The following is a 26,422-nucleotide window of genomic DNA, read 5'->3' on the forward strand; positions in this document are numbered from 1 at the left end:
CTCCAGCACAAAAAATGCAGTTCTCTTGCAGCAGGGTATGAGTAACAGCTAATAAAGACAGTAAGGTGTTAAGGCCTATCCTCTAGTAGGAGAATCAGGCCCCCAAATATCCAGTCCCTAAGACATGTTTATGTACTTTCTCAGCTATTTTCTGAGGATTGCGTTGTAAAATACCTTAATCTACACTCATGCCCAAAAATAATTTACTCCAGTAAAACAGGATGGTCAATCTGGATTGTTTCTTCTGTGCTGTTTCTTCCCCATTTTAGCACTGCTCTCCTTTCCATAGATTGAGCTTGCAGTCCAACCTCTCTTGAGTCACCATTTGCCTCTGCTCCTTATACACTTCCCTGTTGAGCTTCAGATTCGTGGTGCTGTATACCAATTCCCCTTTTCTGAGTTATAAAGGCTACTGGAACATTTTGGAAGTAAGGCTATGTAAAGGAGAGTTTTTCACATTTTATTTAGATTTCACCAATGAACAGAGTGTATAAATATGTTTATCATATATTGATTTGGGCTCCATAAACCAAACACAGAGTTTTGATGCATTTTAAGGAAATAAATACTGTAGCAATTGTTTCTCTTGAAAGAGCAAAATTGTGCAATGTGAACTGCAGGATCTTCTGGAAACACAGTCTTTCCCAAGGTGGCATAAGTAAATACCATTTTAATAATAATCCTGGTGCACTCTGAGGAAAACTGGCAAGTTGTAGAAATAAATAAATTTCTCTGTAAAATGTTTAAACATATTGAAAAAAGAGCCAATATTTCATCAAAAGTAATGAAATTAAAAAAGAAAAGAATGTCTTCTAGAAAATTCCTAACATCATGATAACACAGCAAGCCAAATTCTGCTCTCAGTTCACCAGTGTATATCCAGACTAACTCAACTGACTTCAATGGTATCGCTTTGGATTTACACCAGTGGAACTGGGAGCAGAATCAGGTTCAGCATCTGTGTAAGCATTTTACAGTTTTAAATGAGAGTTAAGGGCTCGCAGCAGCAGAGTGGTTTTGAAAAAGTGGCTGGAGAAATAGCCCAACAGTCCCAAGGACACAAACAAAGATGAATATCCAGAGAAACAGTCTGTCCACTACCATGGCAACATACTTCCAATCTTCGATGACCTGGAAGAAAAAGCCAGTTAAAGATGCATAGCAATTTACCATGTTCATCTCCATCTCTTTTGTTGAAGCTCAATATTTGTAGTTTGTATATGAAAATAAGAGAAAACAAATCGTAAGGTTCAGGATCACCACAGGGGTCAGGAAGGAATTTTCCTGGACAGTTGGTGAATGACACTAGAAATAGTTTACACCCTGCTCTGAAGCATCAGATATTGATCACTACTGAAAGCTTGGTGCCAGACTGGATGGACCGTCAGCATAATCCAGTTAAGATCCTGTGTGTGAATTTTAATTTGCTGATACTATTCATCCCAATTAACAGGAATGAACAATACTTACTGCTTTTAAGAAAAGAATTCTGTAGTTGATCTTGATTCTCAGTATGCAAGTGTTTTAATACATGTTAGCACTGCTGGTTGTACTCAAATCCCTGTCCAGTGTGGATGAGATCCTGGACCCATTGAAGTCACAATGGGAGGTGTGCCATTGACTTTAATGGGGCCAGGATTTTACCCCCTATCCTTACATTCAGTTCTTACACTACAGTGACTGCAGGCATACTAGTGAGTTGTAAAGGGAAAGTGTTAATCTTTTTTTATCACTTTTATTTTTTCCTTTATAATTGACTCTAGTTACACATGGGAACTCTTCCTCTTAACGACTTTATAGTACTTCCCAATTGACTCCTGCCTTGTACTAGACCATTACATATTTTCCCCCTCAATGCACACATGTACCTCCCATTGCCATTAATGGGTGTTACATGCTTCTGAGAAGAGAATATACTGTAAGTACATGAACAGTTGTTATCAGACCATCATACTAATGGAAAAAGCAGAGATTAGAATTATGAATCTAGAAAACAATGGTTTGTAGCTAGGCACTTGAAGTTAATGTCAGAGGACCTGTGTACAGAAAGCATTTAATTAATGTTTAACTTACAATATCTTGGATAATTGCTCTTTAGTCTAGGGTGAGGACAGGGAGTTTGTGAATCATAGGACTGGAAGGGACCTTGAGAGGATCAATAAGTACCCTGCACTTATTTTTTAATACCCAGTACAAGTTCTTTACAAAAGCACAGATAGTATTGAAACACTTTTTCAGCATTGTGAGGCCTATGCTCACATCAAGTCCATTTCAATTTGTTTAAACTTAAGGCTATATTTACAGATTTAGCATCTGGTCTTTCTTTTTTCTGTTGACCAGTAATTCGTTCCTTGAAAATGCAAGAAAGTCACCAGTGTGGCTTTATGAGGGACTCCTGCAAGATCTGAGGTTAAAAAGGACCCAGACTTTCAGACTACTTAACTTGTATATTAAAAGGAGAGGAGGAAGACAGAGCAGTAATGGAGAATCTAAGGCTAGATTGGGAGTTGGGGAAGAGGAGGGTAGGAAATTTTTCATGGATGCGGGGTGGGTGTTGTGGAAATTCATGAGTTTTCATCTGTGCCCTCTGAGATTTGCTGAATATTACTCAATGGATACTTATATGAACTTTAATGTACTAGCTAGTGGAATGTGTCTCTATGTATCACTACAGGATGGCAGCGGAACTGCTCAAATGTGTGTCATAGGTCTTATACTGCTAATAGCTGATGGAGAGTCTCCTTTCGCTCAAGTGGAAGAAGCCTCAGCTTTTGCAATATGAATATCGTGGTTCTATCCACACTCTTGCCAGAAAGTTCTGAATGGTCTTGGGAGGCAGCATAATGACCACCATGTGTCAACCACCCAAACAGGGTATGGAGGGCTAATGGATAGAGGGCACTTTTAGTCCAAAATAATAGTGTTCCTAGAAAGGGTTTGTGCCAATCTAACTAAATCCATTTCTAAACCCATTTAGTTAAACTACTTTGTGTAGCCCAGCCCTAAGTAACTTACTCTAGCACAGGGGTGGGCAAACTTTTTGGCCTGAGGGCCACATCGGGTTTCTGAAATTGTATGGAGGGCCAGTTAGGGGAGGCTGTGCCTCCCCAAACAGCCAGGTGTATCCCGGCCCCTGCCCCGTATCCAACCCCCCCGCTTCTCATCCCCTGATGGCCCCCCCCAACTCCTGCCCCATCCAACTCCCTCTGTTCCCTGTCCCCTGACGGCCCCCGGAACTCCTGCCCTGACTGTTCCCCACCACCCAATCCAACCCCCCCTCTCCTTCCTGCCCCCCCCCAGGACCCCTGCCCCCATTCAACCTCCCTGTTCCCCGCCCTCTGACTGCCCCAACCCCTATCCACTCCCCCGCCCCTGACCACCCCCCAAACACCCCTGCCCTCTATCCAATCCCCCCCCTGCTCCCTGCCCCCTTACCACGCTGCCTGGAGCACTGGTGGCTGGCGGCGCTACAGCTGCACTGCCCAGAGCACAGGACGGGCAGCTGTGCTGCCCGGCTGGAGCCAGCCACACTGCCACGCAGCACAGAACACCGGGTCAGGCCATGGCTCTGCAGCTGCACTGCCCAGCAGGAGCTCGCAGCCCCGCCACCCAGAGCATTGCCGTAGTGAGCTGAGGTTGTGGGGAAGGGGGAACAGCAGGGAAAGGGCTAGGGTCTAGCCTCCCCGGAGCTCAAGGGCCGGGCAGGAGGGTCCCATGGGCCACATAGTTTGCCCACCTTTGCTCTAGCAGAACCCAGCCATGCTCATGGCTGGCTTACCTGCAGTCCCTTCATTGTGGGCCCAATTATATGGTGTTTCCTTTGAACAGGTATTGAATGTTAACCCTCTCCCTGCCACACACTAGCTGGGGTCTCTACACCCCGTTACCTTCCTGATGTGAAAACACAGTTTGTTTAACATTAACTCATCTCCATCTCCCTCCGCCCCAAAGCAAGAAATGTGTTCTGTTTGTGGGTCTGAGATTCTTGCCTAGCACACTGCTTTTTAGAACAATATCAGCTTTATCAAATTGTTATTCATAGGAAATTTATAGGAAAAGAAACTTATTACTAAACAGTGATTAACTATGAAAATTATAGCTAGGATCGCTACAAAAAATTAACACTAAGGAAGATGGTTGGGTTCTTATTTCCCTTCTGAAGAAGAATACACTTATTTGAGACATCAAAAGAAAGAAAACTGGGGTTTGGAAAGATGGGAATGATTTCTCCTGTTACTTACACTCTGGTCGTTGTCCTCATTTTTCATGTGGTCTGCTATAAAACTGACTCCATCAATTGCTTCTTGGACTTCTGGAGAAAACTTCATTGAAGATCTTAACCTAAAATCTTGATGGCCACTGATGTTATCCGGATTCTCAGTAACTTTCAAATCATATTTTTTGGCAAAGGCTGTGTTCACAAAGTAGGTGGAGTTTTTGTACAGGTCGGCTGGATCAGTGCATAGATGATCAGATTTATTCTTTCTGCGCTTGCTTAACCTTTGCCATGCAGAGTTATTCTCTGGGCGTTTCATGAACAGAAAAGTTGGAAGTTTCTGAAGGAAAACCACCTTTACCCATGGGGGCATAGTGTGGGTGCTGGGAGATCTGTGATGAACATTCAGTACACAGACACTGGTAACTATTGAGAATGTTACTAATACCATTGTAAACATCAGATACTTCCCAATCAGTGGAACATCCAGTGATGTTGGAGGGACAATTTTGGAGATCAGCAATAAGAACACAGTCAAGGCAAGCAGTACAGATATGCATAAGGTCATCTTTTCACCACAGTCTGAAGGCAAGTAGAACACGAGGATAGCCAATGATGTAATAAGCACACAGGGAATTATAAGATTGATGGTATAAAAAAGAGGTTTCCTTTTAATAATAAAGTCGTATGTCACATCAACATACTTTGGGTCTAAGGGGTTTACAGTCCTTCTTCCTGGAAGTGCTACAATATCCCATTCTCCACTTGGTGTAAAGTCATCCATGCTTGCCATGGGAGTTTTAAGTACCATATCAATTTCTGTGTGATCATATGTCCAAGAGCGGAACTTCAGTGTGCAGTTTTGTTGATCAAATGGGAAATGCTTCACCTCAATCTTGCAGGCACTCTTGTAGATGGCTGGAGGCAACCAGAAAATGCTTCCATTGTTCTTTAAAATCACATTTGTATACAAGGAAACTTCATATGTACCATCCGCACTGAGGAAATGGGAGAAAAAATAAAGAAACGGTGAAAAGACAGAATATGGGTTCAAAATACAGAAAAGTACATTCTCAGCCCCCTCTACTGAATCCAAAAGAGGTCCCACTGTCTCTGCTAGAATTAAACTTCTGTACCCTTGCAGTGATGAAACCCAATCCTCAGGTATTTATAACTTGACAATGAAAACTATGTATACATTTTCCAACTTGGGAATTAACACTTTTGCCAATATTTAGACAATGTCATTTATTAATGATAACGTGTATGTCTAGTGCCTGTTTCATCCAATAATCACAAAGTATTTTATAAACAATTAATTACGCATTATTACACCCCATTGGGATGTGTAAAGAGATGTAAAGATAAGATCACCCATCACCAAAATGCAGCCACCTTTGCTTTGGAACAGAGCCATTAGGAGCACATGGCAACACTTTTAAACAGTTTTGAGCAGGAAGTGAAGAAGAATGTTATATTCAGTTGGGAATACAGGGGGAACATAGGCAGAATGAATGCAATTACATGAGTTGTACTTTAGGCAGGATAATTGTGATTAAAGCTCCTGCTCTTACTAAAAGTGCCATGGGATTTTTAGTGCCCACAAATTCTCTTGGTTTTGTGTCTCATCCAAAAGACTAAAACTGTACCAGAAGAGTGTCCTCCATCACCGAGGTGGGTCACTGGTTCAGCGGGAAAAGTGTGCCCTAAGTAATGGTGAACACCACTTCCAGATATACTTTAGTGCTTTTTGCAGGTTCCTTGGACTAACAGCTTGATGCCACTTAGCTTATGATATTTGTTAGGGCAGCAATGCAAAATGGCATGACTGCAAATAAATATTCCTGAAAGTATAATCAGTCTGAGATAGGTTTAACGGAAAAGGCTGTTAAAATGATCCCAAGATTATTTTGCTTAAATATGTCATCCACTCAAGCAGGACTATTTCCCAAATTCGTATTTGTTGATAAACTTAATGGATCCTGTTATTGAAGGACACCGTGAGACTAGAAAAGAGTAACTATTCATCACTTTATTTCTCTGTAAATTAACAAACAAATTAATAAAACCTTGAGTAGGACCGTCATTTTTAATAAAACTGGGTTAGTCAGTTTTTAAAGTTAGATGAGAGAAAATATAGTAAGAGAGAAATTGTCTGAACTACAGTACTTTTTATATTTTTCCTTTTCATTTTTATTAAAGAAAATAAGGGGGGAAATATATAATTTAGAGGCAATCTATCTTGAGCAAAAAAATCAGATCAAATTCACCACTGATATAAATAGCTCCATTGACTTCAACTGAGTTGCACCCACTTACTGAAGCAGAAATTATATGCCATAATATTTAGAAATAGGCATAAATAATTATTTACTTTTAAGAAAGCTCCTTGAAGAGGAAAAGAGCCGTGTAAGTATTAACATTTTTCTTCTAAGTAAAGTGTGAAACAAATAAACAGCCAAATAAATTCTGTGTGTGTGACTGCATATCAATACTGTGTGTGAGTACTGATGTGCAGAATATATATATAATTATATATATATATATATATATAAAATTCTCCCAATCCGTTACAGTTTAAAGGTGCCAGTCTGACAACCCCAGAGAATAAAAGTCAACTGAGACCATCAAAGCCATTTCATGTAGGTAATTAACAGCCACCAGAGGCAAGCATGTTTGAATCACTGACAGCTTGGGGCAATTACAACGAGCAACATTGAAGTATAAGGCTCTTTAATCCATTGCCAGTCATCTGGTACTGAGCAACATAGAATCTCTTTGCCTTATTAATTTTATCTCTTCATGCTAGTTCTATCGGCGTGGATCTACAAAGGAACCCAGGTGTGATGCTAAGCATCACAACACAGAACTTTTAGGTGTCTAGAAAATCACAGAAACAACACTGTGACCCACAAAACCTGAGTTAGGCACCTGGCACCCTATACAATGAATAGGGAGAGAGAGGCTCCTTAGAATACAATCCACAAAAGCCAGCGTGCTAGGTGGGAAGCCACCTATACTAGGCACTGGGAGATGCTGACCAAAGGAGTGTGTCCTCCACGCTGCTCTGCTTTCAGAGATAGGTTCTTAAGTCTGGGCTGCAGGGAGCTGCCTATCTGTTCTAGTGATCCATGAACTGTGAGACATGTTCTGGCATCTAAATTGATTGCAGGGCCTGATCCAATATATGGGCTCAGAGGCCACCTAAGTCCACACAAAACAGCTGGGAGGATGGAGGAGAAAGACCACCCTTATAACCTTTAGCCCAATGGTTAGGGTAATCACCTGGGATGTGGGAGACAACTGGTTCTAGTTCCCCCTCTTCCTGATGAGAAGGGATTTGAACAGGGATCTACCACCTTTCCTTGGAGAGATTTTTCATTGTGCAGTATTATTCATTTAAATAATATCCTAAGCTTACTGTAAGGTTATGTTCCCTGCAAAAGAAAAATATTTGTTTTTTTTTCTTGTTAAATCAATAGGATTTTTGTTTCTGTTTAAAATCTTTGCAACATTTTTTGTATCAAGACTTACTTATTGTAAAGCACAATGTCTGGCAGCCAGATGTGCTTAGAAGGGATTCTCAGCTTATTTATGCCTTCATAGTCAGAGGGCTGCCAAGCCAAACGATAGTCAGTCCATTCCTAGAGAAAGAATTGTACAGCAGTGATGTAAGTTATTTTGTGTCAGTCAAGTCATATGGACAACAAGAAAGCAATGTGTTGCGATAGCATCCGCAGGGGATGGTTACCTGGTTTAGCCAGACATTTGTGGTCATGATCTGTTCACGTTCATTCTAAAGAAGGAAAAAACATTTATAAATCTATACTGTACAAAGTCCTAATATTAGGATTTATTCATTAATCTTTAAGGAATACCTCAAACTCCTGGCTGCCTAAAACCATTGCATATAATGTAAAATCGACCTTTTATAACATTAGGAATCTTTCTGTGTCTACTGGTCTATCACTAAAATGCACAATTCTGACTATATTAATAATCACATAAAATATGACATGGTACAGTATTTCATGCAATTATGTAATTCATTATAACTATTAACTAAGATGGACTTGGGTATGTGCAGATTTAAGAATCTGTTTTAAAAACCCAAGAACAAGCAATGGGTAAAGTAATAGTCTTCTGGCAATCTTTTTCTATTCATCAGGCCAATGGAATTGTCATTTTGGATTAGATCACTATTGGGGCTAGTACAGGTGGGGGCTCTCATCCACGCTGAACTGGACGACCTGCACCTAGGAGTATTAAAAGAATTGGCAAGGAGCTCTCTGAACGACTACTGTTGATTTTTAACAAATCTTGGAATACTGAGAAAGTTCCAGAGGACTGGAGAAAAGCTAATGCTGTACCAATATTTGAAAAGGATAAATGGGATGACCTGGATGAGTGCAGGTCAGTTAGCCTGAAAATGATCCTAGACAAAATCATAGAAAGGCGGATATAGAACTCAGTCAGTACAGAATTAATGGATGGTAGCATAATTAATGTCGGTCAACATGATTTTATGAGTAATAGGTCTTGTCAAGTGAACTTGACATAGATTTTTTTGATGAGATTACATGTTTGGTTGATAAAAATAACTGTTGACGTAATATACTTAAAATTCTGCGAGGCATTTGACTTAGTCCCACAGGTCATTCTGATAAAAATAAACAGTGATCCTAGCAATATGCAGAATCAATGAGGCCCATATTAAATGGATTAAAAACTGGTTAACTGATAGATTGCCAAAACTAATTGTAAATAGAGAATTGTGATTCTGTGGGGATGTTTCTAGTGGGATTTCAGGGGAATCTGTTCTTGGCCCTATGATGATTTGTAAGAAAATATAAAGTCATTGCAGATAAAATTTACAGATGACATAAAAATTAGTGGAGTGGTAAATAAAATGAGGATAGATAAATTATAAAGAAAGATTTCTATAAAGCTGAGATTCCTGAAGCCACACCAGCTTTGACATTACCATAAGAACCAGAAAGATCCCAGCAATAGAAACAAGGCTTATTCTCACTGCAGTTTTGTGTTGATTCAACAATGTAAATAATTCTACCAGTGATCCAAGAGCAGCAGCACCCTGAATAACACGGATGATGAAAAGCAATAAGGCTGAGAGAAGAACAAAGGAGTGTAAAGCAGAGTGACTGGTGACAGTTACTAACGTCTGAGTGAGGCTGGCAGGGAGTGGACACTGTCAACTAGCTGAGACCCCAAATATTGTCCTACACAAAAACGGCGAGAAGTGAGGGTCCTGTGGCACCTTTAAGACTAACAGAAGTATTGGGAGCATAAGCTTTCATGGGTAAGATGCAAGTCTGAAGAAGTGAGGTTCTTACCCACGAAAGCTTATGCTCCCAATACTTCTGTTAGTCTCAAAGGTGCCACAGGACCCTCTGTTGCTTTTTACAGATTCAGACTAACACGGCTACCCCTCAGATTCTAAACATATTTATCTTAAAAATCTATCATGCCATTGAAGATATTCTATTTTTCAAACTGTTGAAGGGGTATTCCAAACAATAAACAGTAGTAAACTCCTCCCTCCACTATTCCAAGAGACTTGATGTCTTGGGAGACTGGTAATGGGTAATAGACCCTTTCACTACTGGGTTACTGATTTACATCTAGACCAGGTAAATAATGACTGCAAGAAGCTGTTAACATCTGATGGTCACTCAGTGGTCTATCTAAAATTATTACATAAGAATGGTGATATTGGGTCAGACCAATGATCCACCTAGCCCAGTATCCTATCTCTGACAATTGCCAGTACCAAATGCTTCAGAGGGAATGAACAAAACAGAGCAATTTCGAGTAATCCATCCAGTCCCAGCTTCTGCCAGTTGGAAGTTTAGGAACACCCAGAGCATGGGGTGATCTCTGTTTAAGAACACCCAGAGCATCTCTGATTGTCTTGGCTAATAGTCATTGATGGACCAGTCCGCCATTAACTTATGTAATTCTTTTTTGAACCCAGTTATACTTGGCCTATGCAACATCCCATGGCAATGAGTTCCACAGGTTAAGTGTGTGTTGTGTGAAGAAGTACTTCCTCTTGTTTGTTTTAAACTGTAGTTTATTAATTTAATCAGGTGACCTCTAGTTGTTGTATTTATGTGAAGGGGTAAATAACATTTCCCTAGTCACTTTCTCCATGCCATTCATGATTTTATAGATTGCTATCCTATCCCCCCTTAGTTGTCGTTTTTCTAAGATGAACAATAGTAGTCTTTTTAATCTCTCGTATGGAAGTTGTTCCACACCCTTAATAATTTTTGTTGCCCTTCTCTGAACCTTTTCCAACTCTAATATATCTTTTTAAAGATGGGGTGACCAGAACTGCACAAATTATTCAAGGCGTGATATTTCCCGTTTTATTATCTATCTCTTTCCTAATGGTTCCTAACATTGTTAGCTTTTTTGACTGCTGCCGCACATTGAAGTTTTCAGAGAACGATCTATGATGACTCCAAGATCTCTTTCTTGAGTGGTAACAGCTAAATTAGATCCCGTCATTTTGTATGTATAGTTGGGATTATTTTTTCCAATATGCATTACTTTGCATTTATCAACACTGAATTTCATCTGCCATTTTTTTGCCCAGTCAGTTTAGTGAGATCCCTTTGCAGTCTGCTTTGGACTTAACTGTCATTTTGTATCGTGTGAAAATTTTGCCACGCACTGTTCACTCCCTTTTCCAGACCACTTATGAATATGTTGAACAGCACAGGTCCCAGTACAGATCCTTCTGGGACCCTGCTATTTACTTCTTTCCTTTGTGAAAACTGACCATTTATTCCTACCCTTTGTTTCCTATCTTTTAACCAGTTATTGAGCCATGGAAGGACCTTCCCTCTTATCCCATGACTGCTTAGTTTGCTTTAAAATCTTTGGTGAGGGACCTTGTTGAAGGCTTTCTGAAAGTCAAAGTACTCTGTATAGATTGGATCACTCTTGTCTACATGCTTGTTGACTTCCCCAAAAAATTCTGCTAGATTGGTGAGGCATAATTTCCATTTAGTAAAGCCATGTTGACTCTTCCCCAACATATCATGTTTATCTGTGCATGTAATAATTTTTTTCTTTACTGTACTTTCAAACAATTTGCCTGATACCGTAGGTATGCTTACCAGCCTGTAATTGCCAGGATTGCCTCAGGAGCCTTTTTAAAAAATAGGCATTACATTAACTATCTTCCAGTCATCTGGTATGGAAGCTGATTTTAGTGATAGGTTACATACCACAGTAAGTAGTTCTGTGACTTCATATGTGAGTTCCTTCAGAACTCTGGGGTGAACACCATCTGGTCCTAGCGACTTATTACTATTTAATTTATCAGTTGTTCCAAAATGTCTTGTATTGACACCTCAGTCTGAGACAGTTCCTCAGATTTGTTACCTAAAAAGAATGGCTTAGGTGTGAGGATCTCCCCCACATCCTCTGCTGTGAAGTCGTAGATGGTCTCAGTCCAATTCATGGTGGACACATCACAGAAAGTCAACATAACTGTCACATGTTAAGAGTAACAAGAAGGGTTTCTTCGGGTATGTTAGCAACAAGAATAAGGTCAAGGAAAGTGTGGGCCCCTTAGTGAATGAGGCAGGCAACTAGTGACAGAGGATGTGGAAAAAGCTAATGTACTCAATGCTTTTTTTGCCTCTGTCTTTACGAACAAGGTCAGCTCCCAGACTACTGCACAGGGCAGCACAGTATGGGGAGGAGGTGACAAGCCCTCTGTGGAGAAAGAAGTGGTTCAGGACTAGTTAGAAAAGCTGGACGAGCACAAGTCCATGTGGCTGGATGCACTGCATTTGAGGGCGCTAAAGGAGTTAGCGGATGTGATTGCAGAGCCATTGGCCATTATCTTTGAAAACTCATGGCGATCGGGGGAGGTCCCGGATGACTAGAAAAAGGCGAATGTAGTGCCCATCTTTAAAAAAGGGAAGAAGGAGGATTTGGGGAACTACAGGCCAGTCAGCCTCACCTCAGTCCCTGGAAAAATCACGGAGTAGGTCCTCGAGGAATCAATTCTGAAGCACTCAGAGGAGAGGAAAGTGATCAGGAACAGTCAGCTTGAATTCACCAAGGGCAAGTCATGGCTGACTAACCTAATTGCCTTCTATGACGAGATAACTGGCTCTGTGGATGAGGGGAAAGCAGTGGACGTGTTATTCCTTGACTTTAGCAAAGCTTTTGATACCATCTCCCATGGTATTCTTGCCGGCAAGTTAAAGAAGTATGGGCTGGATGAATGGACTATAAGGTGGATAGAAAGCTGGCTAGATCATCAGGCTCAACGGGTAGTGATCAATGGCTCCATGTCTAATTGGCAGCTGGTATCAAGCGGAGTGCCCCAAGGGGCAGTCCTGTGGCTGGTTTTGTTCAATATCTTCATTAATGATCTGGAGGATGGTGTGGATTGCACCCTCCCAGTTTAGTGTCATCTGCAAACTTGCTGAGGAGTAGTAGATACACTAGTAGATAGGGTAGGGATAGGATACAGAGGGACCTAGACAAATTAGAGGATTGGGCCAAAGGAAATCTGATGAGGTTCAACAAGGACAAGTGCAGAGTCCTGCACTTAGGATGGAAGAATCCCATGCACTGCTACATACTGGGGACCAAGTCGCTAGGCAGCAGTTCTGCAGAAAATAGGGTGACCAGACAGCAAATGTGAAAAATCGGGACGGGGTGGGGGATAATAGGAGCCTATATAAGAAAAAGACCCAAAAATCGGGACTGTCCCTATAAAATCGGGACATCTGGTAACCCTAGCAGGAAAGGACCTAGGGGTTACAGTGGACGAGAAGCTGGATATGAGTCAACAGTGTGCCCTTGTTGCCAAGAAAGCTAACGGCATTTTGGGCTGTAAAAGTAGGAGCATTTCCCGCAGAATGAGGGACGTGATCATTCCCCTCTATTCGACATTGGTGAGGCCTCATCTGGAGTACTGTGTCCAGTTTTGGGCCCCACACTAGAAGAAGGATGTGGAAAAACTGGAAAGAGTCCAGCGGAGGGCAACAAAAATGATTGGGGGCTGGAGCACATGACTTTTGAGGAGAGGCTGAGGGAACTGGGCTTATTTAGTCTGCAGAAGAGAAGAATGATGGGGGATTTGATAGCTGCTTTCAACTACCTGAAAGGGGGTTCCAAAGAGGATGGATCTAGACTGTTCTCAGTGGTACCAGGTGACAGAACAAGGAGTAATGGTCTCAAGTTGCAGTGGGGGAGGATTAGGTTGGATATTAGGAAAAACTTTTTCACTAGGAGGGTGGTGAAGCACTGGAATGGGTTACCTAGGGAGGTGGTGGAATCTCCTTCTTTAGAGGTTTTTAAGGTCAAGCTTGACAAAGCCCTGGCTGGGATGATTTAGTCGGGGATTGGGCCTGCTTTGAGCATGGGGTTGGACTAGATGACCTCCTGATATTCTATGATTCTAATGTGTACCCTGGTAGGAAGTCTCAACAAGATGTCAAAGACTGAATGGATATGGAGACCTCTCTGGTTTCTTGTCTGTAGAGGTGGTTACTCTAGCTGTGGGAAGAGGCTCATTAGTGGAAGCCTCCCTTGCTGCTTCTTATGCTCTACCCATTCTGTGGATAAACAGAAGTCTCCTCAATTCTGCACCTTTCCCCAGCATTAAATTCACGGGCACATACTCTCTAGAAACAGGTGAGCTACCTGGCAACTAAATTGACCAAATCTCATTGACTCTCTTTTTCGTGTTAGTTGGCTGTAAACAAAAGGGGCCCTTTAAATTAAGTAGCTTGGCATCCAGCATAAAAGCAATTTGGATGGAAGATAAGGACAAAAAGGTAATCAAGCTGTCCTTAGATGTTGCTGCAGACCTGCAGGGCAACAGCAGAAAGTGGAGCTGGAGTGGCTTTTCAGATAAGAGACGCCAGTGAAAAGGGCCAAAAATACAAAGATAAACTAAATAAGTTAAGACTCAATATTGTCCCTTAGCAATATTGCTAACTGCCTTTAAGTTCCCAGCCATTGTCCTGGGTTAGCCTTGTCTCACTAATCTCAATGCCATATTTATCTCTAGAAATTGAGTCTGTGTCTTCAAATTAACAATGTTAGGTAAATAGAATACATATAAGTAATAGCTAGATTATTATTTGTTTTTATTTTCTTTCTTGATCTTCTGTTTATTTTATTGTCTATTCTGCTTGGGACTCAGTTGGATTCAATAAATCCATTCCTTCCTTCATTATTCGTCTGATGGCCATACTAATTGGTCAGTGAGACTCTTGATCTCTCATTTTACAGGAAGATTTATCATAAAGAGGCTCTAGATTAAATCATGTGAGGCCCTGTATGGGCCTGGATCCTGATTTCAGGATAGGAAGCAGGGTTGTAGGGTTGTTGTGTTACTGTGACAATGTGAGTGGAGGCTATGCATGAGCAATAGTACATTTCAGGCTCCCTGCACTCTACTCCCTAAAGGGTATGTCTACAGTGCAAATTAAGGTATAATTGTGGGTAGGTAGGCAGGCATACCCAAACTAGATTTAATCTTGATAGCATGGGTAATGATGGCAGTGAAGACTCGATGGCATTGCTGCACATATCTTCCCTCTGTTTGAGTGTGTGGAACTCTCCCTGGCATGGCTGGGCCTCTAAAGATGGGAGGACTTCTGCTAGGAAATCCCTGAAGGTGGAGCTAATGCTCCTAGAAAGCACCATTAACTCTCTTAGGAAGCATCTGTCCCTATAGAAGAAGTGGCAAATGGCAATGCTGTGCCTAATCAATTCTTGCTGCCATGTGGGAGGAAGGCTCTGGAGGAGCTGGCTAACTCAAATGATGGTCTGGGATCTGTGCACTTACTGTTTACCCTCAAGTATCAGAGGGGTAGCCGTGTTAGTCTGAATCTGTAAAAAGCAACAGAGGGTCCTGTGGCACCTTTGAGACTAACAGAAGTATTGGGAGCATAAGCTTTCATGGGTAAGAACCTCACTTCTTCAGATGCAAGACTGAAGAAGTGAGGTTCTTACCCACGAAAGCTTATGTTCCCAATACTTCTGTTAGTCTCAAAGGTGCCACAGGACCCTCTGTAACTGTTTACCCTGTTGCTCCTGGGTTCTGTGGGGTTTGCAGACCATGCTTCCCCCTACTCTGTGAGTCTGCACCCTTTATTCCTTGTGGGAGGACCATGGGGACACTCTGGAAGGGAAATCTCTCAATATGTCCAGATGGAATCTCCCAGCAGAGGGGAACATCGGACCTACAATCCCTTTGTTTATATTACAATATCTGTTGGGTAAGGAATTCCGTATATTCAAGCGCATCCATTCATGCAGCTTCCTGTCACTTCCATCAGTGTCTTTCTCCTTCCTCTCTTATATCAAAATTAGAAATATATGTCACTTTCCAACTTCAGAGTACTTTATAATTAATCACTAGTTCATCATTACAAAAACCATGGCAGGTCACTCCTATCCCATTTTATAGCTCGGGAGACTGAGGCAGAGTTCAAGACATCATCCCTATTTATGGACCAGATGCTCTTCCCACTGCAGTCAATAACAAAACCTCCATTGCCTTTATTGGTACAGCATCCCACCCTAGAATAGCTCTTAGGCATTGTGTACAAACCCCACCTGGGCAACAAGGGGTTAAGGTCCTACATTGGACCTAGACAGCCCTACCCTGCCATACCTCTAGGATATGCTCCAACTGGAGGAAGAGTTAAAAGGCTGGGGATCAGCTAATTTGGGGCAGACCAAGGAAGAGAGCAGACTCTCCAGCAGAGAGCAGAAGGAAGGCAGAAATTTCTCCCTAAGACAGCTGCCCAAAGGTCCCTCCCTGAGGGAAGGGAGGACCTGCCACAGAGACAGCCTGAGAAGGAAGCACTCTCCCCCTCATATGAGCTCTGGACTTTGGTAATTCCCTTAGTCTTTTTGTTTGGGCTACCCCAGCAGGGAAACTAAAGCCCCTTGGACTGAGCTGGCCCAGGAGGGTGGGCCATACCATGGGAGAAGGCAGTTACCACCTGAGAAAGGGAGATACCATGCTGCATGCCACCACCAGAAGGTGCTTTGTGGTGAACTGGCAGCCTTCATGCCGCCTTAGCCCAGACGGTGACTTGGGACAATCGCGGGGGGATGGGGAGGTGGGGAGACAGGAAGTGGCCCAGGGAGAGCAGCCTCTGCTGTCAGATCACTGATAGCCCTCAAAGGGCCTTAGGTCAGAGCCCAGTGAAGTCGAGGGCCCGAGCTCCCCTACAAACAACCCCTCTGCAGGTCATGGGCCTTAGCCCTGACCACTAGGTGACACTACCTGACCAACCAACCCCTGAGTGAGGACCATTATAGGCACATATTTAATTTTAAGAATGTGTTTGAACTATTAAGTTAATAGGACTAAAGCTAATGCAAAAGTTAAGCATATAGCTAACTGCTATCCTAAATAGGGATTGGTAAGTCCTTTCCTAAGTGATTTGGTCTAGACCCCACAGAGATTCAGAGCTCTTGGACAGGAGTTCCTGGCCCTCACTTCTGTGCTCAGACCATACCACATTTTTTCACTGTACACAGCAAAAGATAATTTATCATTATACACATTATGGAGAAGATCCTCATCTGATGTAAATTGGTGTAGCTCTGTTGAAGTTGATGGAACTATGCCAGATTGTGTCAGCTAAGGCTCTGGCTCTGTATTTTTCAGTATTTTATAATTTAGGAATAAATAGATCTCCTTTTGCTCGAATAAAGGTTATACTTATACATTCTGAATATTGCCTGAGGGACAAATAGATAATAAAATATATGTATCTGCCCATATCACTTACGATTATAGAAACCATATAACAACAGAGAGACAGTCATGCTAATACAGTCTGTCACCTACGGAGTGAGCTACCTCTTCAAAGTTCTGTACAAATAGTAATGAATGAAAAGGCACATCTTATTCAAACTTACCACACTGATTAGCTGTGCCAGGGAAACCTGCAATTCTATAGATACCAACTGCGAGGAGTTGACAGCAGGGCGAATTAACTTATTATACCTGGCAGGGCTCAGTAGGTGGTTCATTAGCTTCTCCTCAGCATCTGCCGCGTCGCTTCCTGTAAAACAGCACAGAACAAGATCCCAGAATGAAGAAGAGATTACATTATGAAGCGAGCATTGCAGCACAGAATCCTCATTCAAATGAAATAAGAAAAGCTCTAGATTTTTGAAAGACTCTAATTGAATGTGAAACAGAAAGATCTGGGTTTATTATGAAAGCCCTTTGGGACAAATTCTGGTCTACTGAAGTCAGCTTTGTTGGACAAGGCATAAATCAAGGCAGAATTTACTCCTTTGCTTTTCATGTTAAAACTGGAAACTGTTTCTTCATCACTGCAGCACGAAACCAATAGGTACTCTCTGTGGTATGGTGTGAAATAGAAATTGGAAGTCCTTTTTCATGTTTTAGGAAGAGATTTTTGAAGACACAGAAGACAGATCTCCAATCCCATTTGTGACTTGAAAATCTCCCCTTTGACTGTCCTCGCAGATGAAGGGGAGGAATCCCAGGCACATGTATGGTAGGAAAAGAGAGTGCTATGTATAGGGAAGAGTCTGGAGATAAACTGTAGAAAGGTTTTCAAATGATTGAAGAGCACTATATATTTCTGGTTCTAGACTATTTTGCTGAAGTATAGCAGAACCAAAAGCACTATCCTAGACTTGGGCCTTTGGACACTTGGAAACAAAAACTGAGCTATGGAGTAGCCATAATATTAACACTTTAAAATTCTAGGTGACCAGTTATTTAAGTGACTGTAAAATATAACATCCTAGGGATTCCAGGTTATCAAGCAACCCAGAACATTTTCTATTAGTTGATGTAGTCTATGGCACAACTCCAGAGATAATGAAATCTGTTATTAGGCTCTTGCATATGTTCTCCAAGCTCCCAGTGTTGTCCTCTGCAAACTACTGTTGACAACATAATAGATTGAGGCAAATTCTGCTTTTAGTTACACAAGTGTAAATCTGGAGAAATTCCATTGACTTCAGTGGTATAATTCTGAGCAGAATTTGGACCTAAAAGATCAACATTGTTGCTGTTATAGACCCAGCAGCTTCCCATAGGGATACACATCCTCTACAGGAAGCAGGCAATTTATATAAGGGCTAGATTCTTTTCCTAGTTACAGAGTAACTCTGTTGAACTGGTGTGACTCCACTGACTGATGTAAATGGAGTTACTTTCTAATTTATACTGGTGTGAATGAGAAGACATTCTGGTCCAGGGGATAGAAATATCAGTAATGTAAATATCTTCTCCCCTTCCAAATAAGCAAGTAACTCTATCCCCAAAAAAATTTGGGGAGAGGGGGAGATAATCTGACCCTGAGTAATATTTCTCCCATTTACACGCTCTTCACCCCCATTTCCAATATTCCTAAAAACATTGTCATTGCAAAGCAGTTATGTGCAGTAAAAACCATTAAGCATTACAAATATTTCACATTTATAATACATTAGGGTAGCATGTTCAATACACAGTAGTATGTCAGTAAAACCCAAAGAGGACCAGACATCAGAAAGCTTGTACCCAATAATCTTCTAAGTGGTTGAGTTGCTTATATCTGAAGAGTTGCTTCAGAGACCTAGAATTGGGCTAAAATCTCTTGAACAGGCTTTCTCTTGAGAATCCTGGTATGTTTGGATTATACCGAGGTTAGAAATGCTACAAGAAGAGCCTTTCAGCATTTCTGCTTCTGATTTAAATGAGGAAAATGTAGGATATAGTCAACCAAACACTTTCACATCTAAGAGCAGGATCTATTAAAGCTTTCAGGAGAGGTTGAGGTGAATATTAGCGTTGCTCATTCCCTTAAGAACCAGCATCTAACAAGGCATTGATGGCGTAGCAAATTTACACAATGCATGACAGAAATGTATGCCATCTCTCTCTGCAAATATGTCCATGGCGCACATTCACTAGCTTAACCTCACACCTTTAATTAGTTTACTGATGTTTCCATGGGAGAAGATGTGATGTAGAACAAGCAGTGATCAGTGCCTGTGTTTGAAAAGATGAAGCTAAGCAAAACGCAAAGTATTCGCTTTGCATATTTTCCACTGTGAAAAGAGAGAGATTTGTGAAATTTTACAAAAGCAAAAACTGCAGAAATGTCAACATCCTATGCTCACAACATTCTTTTTGCCAGTTAAAAAAAATTTATTCAGATCCAACCTGATTAGCATTGACCCAAAGAGGAAAAATCTCTGGTAAGCCATTAGTCTTCTAGGGCAGTGTTTTTTCCATGCCTCAGATCCTACTTTGCCAGTCTGGTGGGTCACTCACACCCAAATGGGGTTGGTAGAGTGGTGTATGATGTCTTTTCAGCCAGCAGACTGCCTAAGATGACATTGCAGTTTCAAACATTGGAATTCCCAACAGTCAATGGTGTTGACAGCAACGAGGTGTTTCATACAGGTACTACATTTTTCACTCTCTAAAAATCCAGTGAAAAGTTGGTGTCTTCATCAAGTAGGATTTTTTTTCCACAGAGCCCTAAGAAAAAGAAATTATACCTCCTTTGGTGATTTGTGTAGCCTCTGGTGATTTAAAGGTGTAATAGCTATAAAAAGACAAGATGCCAAATTATCTTCACATTTATGTTGTTGCTACCACATTGAGGATGTACCATTGTAAGTGAGAGGACAGTTTGGCTCATGGGACATGTGGGTATGTAAGTTAGGGCTCACATATGGGCCATGGATTTGACACAGTAGTCACTACAATCTGGTGATGGGGCGTTCAAGAGCCAACTTGAGTATCCCATATGCAGCGTGTTAACAATGTAGACAATTTATTAATCTTTATATTGGGCTCACAGTATGCCTGAACTAGGAATTCCATATAAGAACACTTTTGAACATGTCCATTTGGTTAGGGGAACCAGCTTAGACCTGAATTCAAGGCAGATGGAATATACTGCATAGGATCTTCAAGATCATTGAAAAAAAGTGGAGATTTCCCCTACCCTTTAGAAAAAGCTCTGCTTGTCATTTAACATCTTGCTTACTTTATGAACTAGAAGTGCCACTTTGAGATGATGTCTGTTGCAATGACCACTCAGTGTGTGTTCTGTAGCTCTCCAGCTCTGAAAATACTGTCATAACAAGAGACAACCATGTGATCAGTTACCAAACGTGATCAAAATAATTCAGACTGAATTGCTCAGGTCAAGAACTTCTAGACAAGTAGCAGCCAGGTGGGAAAAGATTTTTATTTACTGTTGAGTTATTACTCTGTATGTCATGGTATCCATTTCTACAGAAATGTATAGGATAAGAGTAACAGTCACAAGACCTCATTATCTAATGCAGATGGTAAAAAGCTGAGTTAGCAGTTCATTCCTGTGTCTGTCTCTTTAGTCTTAGTCACAGCAGCAACAGTAACAAATGCAAGCCCTATACTATTTCACCAAAATGGAAAATTGAAAACATACATCAAAATCGTTAGCATGCTGCCCTTTCATCCGTTACTCCAGTGCATGCTGGGACAGCCTCAAATGGGTACGGAAAAGGTGTGACTTGTTCTCATCCAGAAGAGCCTTGATGTTCCACTGCTGTTCTTAAGGAACTCAGATTATAACATGCAATAGTAAAGCCGTTTTTTCTTGTTCATTACTATTAATGAACTATTACATATAACATCACCTCTTTGGCAACAAACCACAATTCTCTCCTTTCTTCTTGTGGAAGTGATGGGCCGCTCCCACTGGTGTTTCTCTTCCCTAGGGCTGAGTTACATATTCTGGCAATTGACTGCTTTCTGAGTAGACACAGAATAATAAAGTTAATGAAGAAGATGATGATGATCATACCTAGCCTTTCTACAGCATGTTTCAGTTGAGTGAAACTCCCATTGATTTCAGTGAGAATTGCACTGAAATGACACACTCAAGGTCAAAGAGTGAGTCAGTAACAGAACAGAAGCCAACATACTATCTGGAATTAGGCGCATGATCCTTGACACTCCTTCCACCCACTCTTACCCATGTCACCTCTAACCCCTAGCTCATGCTCCAGCTTGGGAATGGTACAGAAAAGTATCATTTTCTTCTTTTGAATGTCAAAAAGTTTGTTCAGTTTGCCTCCTTTCCTCATTATTAATAGCTGCCTGTTCCTAGCTGCTGATATTCACAAAGCCCTGCAGTGAAAAATTCCACCAAGTTTATTGTACTGTGATTAATTTCACAGCTGGGATGCTTTTAGGGTAATTTTTCTGTTATGCAAATATTGTGTTTGGTGTTTTTTTCTAATATGTTATGGACATGAAAGGCCAGGTTGTGCCCTTCAGTAAGGCCCCTGATCTTCTCTGACACTACAACAGAGCTCTAAAGCTGCACTAAACTGGCAGCTGAAATTTCTCTGAAATAGAAGAGTCCTCAGCTAGTGTAACTGCCTTTGCATCTGCCCCCCCAGACTGTCAGCTGGTGTATGGGGTGGGCTCAGAATATGTGGCTAGAGTGCCGATTCTCCAGTGATCCCCAGCCAGTGTAATTTAGACTGCTCTAAGCTACCCCAAGGCCAGACTGGTCCCTAGCTGCCCCAGCAATTGGTAAGCACAATGGCTTTAAGCCACCTTGCTCCCTTTCCTCATTCTCTGCTCTGGAGCTGCTGAGGATCTAACCCAAAGAATATAGCATTCTCTACTACCTTATGCCTAGAATTGCCACTCAGTGAGGTTTTGTAATGAGACAGAAAACCAGCTTGTGTTACTACAAGTTCAGAAAGGGAAGCTCTTTCAGTGACACCATTCAGATTTTTCCATCCTGAGACTCATTTGAGAGTCACAAAGCACTTAGCTAGCTTTTCTTTTTTTATATTCTATGAAGTTGGTGAAAATCAGTTCAAATACATCAGTGGGATTTAAGTGCATATTTAAACTAAGCATGCATTTGAGTGTTTTGCTGAATCAGCATCTCAATCCTGACCTACAGCACCCTTGCTGCCTCTGTCCAGGGCCTCTCTTAATCAAAGACTGTCAATTGTGTGGTGGATACATGGTAGAAGACTGCCACATTTATTTTAAACAGTCATGGCTTGAATCCGGAGCTCTATTCCTGAAATACACTAACCTACCGATGCTAAAGTATATTGGCATCAGCCATAAAGACTGTGGGCTTTTGGTCCATCAGAAGCAGCAGGGCAGCATGGATAGATTATAATGAAGCTGTTCTATTTCCTATGAATCCAAGCAACTCTAATATGTTACAGTGGAGGCTGTCTCTTTGTGCCAGATGACCTTCTCCCATTGACATCAGTGGTGCAGGATTGCACCAGAATACTGTACAAAGTGAATGTTTTATGTTGCAACTTTTGTTATTTCCTCATATGCTCCAGAAAGAGAATTGTAATGTCCACATTTGAAATCACTATTCAGATATAACACTCCTGATCACTTCCTTCTCACAAGCCTTTCTGTGAGCATTGATTTTAGACAATCTTCAGTTAGAATATCTTGAAACCTGTGTTTTCTTTCTCCCATGTGGGGGATCTATTTAATAATGGTTCTTATGTGATGAACCACCAGAAAAAATAAGTAACTGTAGCTCTGCACATCAGAACAGACTCCACAAAAATGTTCCAAACTATTTGAAAAGTTTTTCACACCAATGCTTCTGGGTGGCTGTTTTTGTTCTGTTTTCAGTCAAAAACCATAGTACCATATGAGATTTTAATAGCATATTCATACTATGGCATTTCTAAATCCAAATCTGCCTCATCAAAGGCCTAACAAGATAGAATTGTGCTGATCCATGCTGAACTCTGGGCTTGCTTTCTTTTCTTTTCTATTATATCTTCTCACTAATGTAGAGTAAAAATATCTATATAGTGAAGAAACTGAGAAATACTACAGACCCAGTGATTAATTTTAATTGTGTGTTTATTAGAGGTGATGTCTTGAGGTGGTTGAAAAGAGTATCTCTGTTTAAACACAAAGATAATGTTTTAAAATCAGTGAGGTAACTTCAATGTATAAATAGTCTCAGCAACAAACCCAGTGCTCTAGCTTCTTTGCATAAGAAAGCCAGATAGAAATGGAGTGCAGTTTGGTATGAATTAAATGGAGCTGAGTGACCTCTGCTAACAGATTTCAGTGCTTATATCTTTGTTAATTCACGATATTAGGGTTTACACCCGTCTGAGATTATTCTAGCAAATGAGTTTACTCCCTGCAATATCTGCTCAAATGGCCAATGGTAAATGAATACTGCAGAATATTTGCAGAAGGTGAATTTTGAATTTGTGTTCATGAGTATTCTCCATTGGAAATCTGATTCTAAACCTCATCTGCTTCCAAGTAGGAAATCAAAACATCCCATGGGACTTGAGTCCAATCAGAACAGCTCATATTTGGAATATCAAATATTTGCAATGAATTGTTCACAAATAAGTTACAGGCTAAGAATTATTTTGAGAAATTCTTATGCAAATATTTTCAAATAAACAGTACGTTTAAGAAACTATCCTTGCTCCTGGGCAAGTCACAAGCAAGTAACGAGAAGGAACTTTTTGAATAAATGATTCTTATGAATTATCCGTTCACGTCTAGCTTTAAATGACAATTCATCATCATTCAGATGCACAGATAGGATGCCACTAGATGTCACCAGTGCATTGACTTAAAGATTCCAGGATCAAACTGTCTGCAAATAGTGTCTAAAAATTATTTTTGTTCCTGAGCTGTTTTTATAATCTACTTTCTGTTTGCCAAACTACATATTAATTAGATGGCGCCTAATGAAAACAAAGTAGCCAAGTGGACAAGGTCCTATATATTTCACAATGTCCGTGGCAATGTATTTCAAACCTTGTTTTTTTTAAGTGCTTCTTTCCTTGACAAAATGTTTTCCAAATGGCAGTAACCAACAAAAATGTTGCATTTGAGTAGACAGATGCTTTTGGACAAACGATTGTAACAAGAATAATCAAGTAGCTCTAATTATGAGGTGGACATATTTTTTTCACATACTGAAAACAGAAATGGAAAAAACAGCTAGGGCCAGATCCTCAGCTGGTGTAAATTGTCATAACAGCTGTGGACACGCAACAGTACAATGAAATAAAACCCAAACTGGTATGTAATTTACAATATACCTTTCAGCTGCAACGTTTTTTCCCACAGCTCATTTGCTACGACAAATTCCTTCCATGATATTTTGCATTTCATACTAAAAGAAACAAAATCATACGTTTTATTAAAGCATCAGTGTAAAGTTTCTCTTTTACACAATCTAGTAATTAATAATGCAAAATTAGATTGAAATAGCTACTCACCACCTTCAACAGCTGGTCACTTTGAGAACATGACAACAAACATGTCAGATCGATTTCCACAGAATGAAGTAAGGAGTAAAGTTGGCAGCTACAGTTGAGTGCCCTGTGAACACCTTCTAAACTGCAAAACTAAACATAAATCACATTTCCTTTGTTTTCCTGACTTTTAAGACCTTTTAACAAATGTTGAGTCGTGTTTAGAAATGGCATGTTGTTCCACGTGTAGAGTAACTTCTTTTGTTTTTCTTGCCTTCCCCCTGCAAAATGACTAAATGGACCATGGTAACTTGCCAGATTCTCTCCTACTGTCAGGGAAGAGAAATAAGAATGTTCCATTGTCTCCTCGTACATTATTTACTGACATTGTTATTACTTCTCAAAATATTCTATGTAAAATTATTTATTTATGTAAAAGCCATTGCTGTTGCAATATGCTGAATTATAGTGTGGTATAGTATTAATGCTAGTTGTTCCAATACAGAGTAGCATCTAATGGAGCCTCATTTTAAAGTTTGTTTTAATTTCCAATAAAAAATTAATGCAAAGCAATAGCAAACATTTACAGGGATCAAAGCTTGTCTTAATTTCTTTTTTTGTTAAATCTAAACTAGGCCTCTTCAAATATTATGTTTCAAAACAGATTTTTTTTAAAACTACATTTTATGAATAAAGTAAGAAAATGCTGGGTGCAGAAATAACAAGGATCATAAGGGAAGGTTAGTCATTCGGGAAGCAGACTTTCATATCTACCACCACCACTAAACTAATGCTCTTGCCTGATTTTTGTGTATGTCTGTGTGTTGGCTAAATTCTGTATATAAAAATATGGGTAGGCTATAGTAAATGTTCTTAATATAAGATTGAACGTGTTAACATATATTTACATATACTTAATTGAAACAGTATTTAAATACTATTAATCAAGTACTTTGGGGAAAAAACTAATCAGAAAGCATAAGGAAATATTTGCCTTGTAATTGTAGAATCAGGTGTGTGATACATTATTTTAAGCCACGCTTCTCTCTTTACTATTCGCAGTTACTCTAAACACATCCCCATCACTATCACAGATGATCCAGGCAGCATCTACAGGAATATTCTTCCGTGATCATAGTTTCCTACTGACTTTGGCTTTTATTGAGTTATGTTAAATCCAGGTTACCATTGCTACATCCTGGTTTCATTAATACCACACAAGATAAAAACAGCACTAAAATATCAGATTTAATGCATCTTTCTAAAGACTGTAAACTATCCCCCTGGAAGTTAGAGACATTTTTAAATCAATAACCCCATTGCTCCCTCCTCTTCCCTGAATGTCACAATTGTTCTACAAACTCTATCCAAAAAGACACTCACCGTTAAAAGAAAAAGAAACCACTACAAAGAGAAAGAAGCTGTGTGTATTCCTCATGGCAATAACAAGAGGATGTGAATTACTATTCTTCAGTCGAGACTGCTGAGGATAGGCACAGCTGTCTGTGTTGCACAGGCATGAGAGATAAAAGCAAACCTGAGCCTTGGAGATATTCAATCGCTGGAAAGAGACAGACAGTAGGACCCAGCAGATCTGATCTGCAAAGTGGAGTTTTCATGAGCATGGGGATCCCTCCCCCTTTGCAGTTGTTTAAAGAACCAGAGCAAGAGTAAAAGCATGTGAGAAGAAGAAACATAATGTGCTAATATGAAATAAGCAAGAGGGGAGTATAAAAGCCAGTAAATAAACAAGGTCTGTAATATATAAGAGCAAGAATTATGCATTTGTCTAACATTTAAATGGCTTTCTCATTAGTGGATGCATTGGAGCCGGCAGGGATGGCTGGCTGGGAATGAGCTAGCGATAACTGTTTGTGTTCCAGAAGCCCAGCTAATGAAACTCACATAAGTGAA

The 26,422-nt window shown here is 40.5% G+C and overlaps 1 protein-coding gene across 1 annotated transcript; it reads right to left on the reverse strand.

Annotated features, from left to right (window-relative positions):
- Positions 1–536: 536 nt before the first annotated feature.
- Positions 537–25,952, reverse strand: CHRNB4 (cholinergic receptor nicotinic beta 4 subunit). The gene is made up of 6 exons (XM_054042352.1): positions 25,892–25,952; positions 17,162–17,307; positions 7,968–8,012; positions 7,751–7,860; positions 4,242–5,214; positions 537–1,131 (listed from the first exon to the last, which is right to left on the reverse strand). The coding sequence occupies exons 1-6, from the start codon at positions 25,944–25,946 to the stop codon at positions 991–993; spliced, it is 1,470 nt and encodes a 489-aa protein (XP_053898327.1). The 5' UTR covers positions 25,947–25,952; the 3' UTR covers positions 537–990.
- Positions 25,953–26,422: the final 470 nt, after the last annotated feature.

Source organism: Malaclemys terrapin, chromosome 10 (assembly GCF_027887155.1).
Source record: "Malaclemys terrapin pileata isolate rMalTer1 chromosome 10, rMalTer1.hap1, whole genome shotgun sequence".
Classification (NCBI taxonomy): domain Eukaryota; kingdom Metazoa; phylum Chordata; order Testudines; family Emydidae; genus Malaclemys; species Malaclemys terrapin.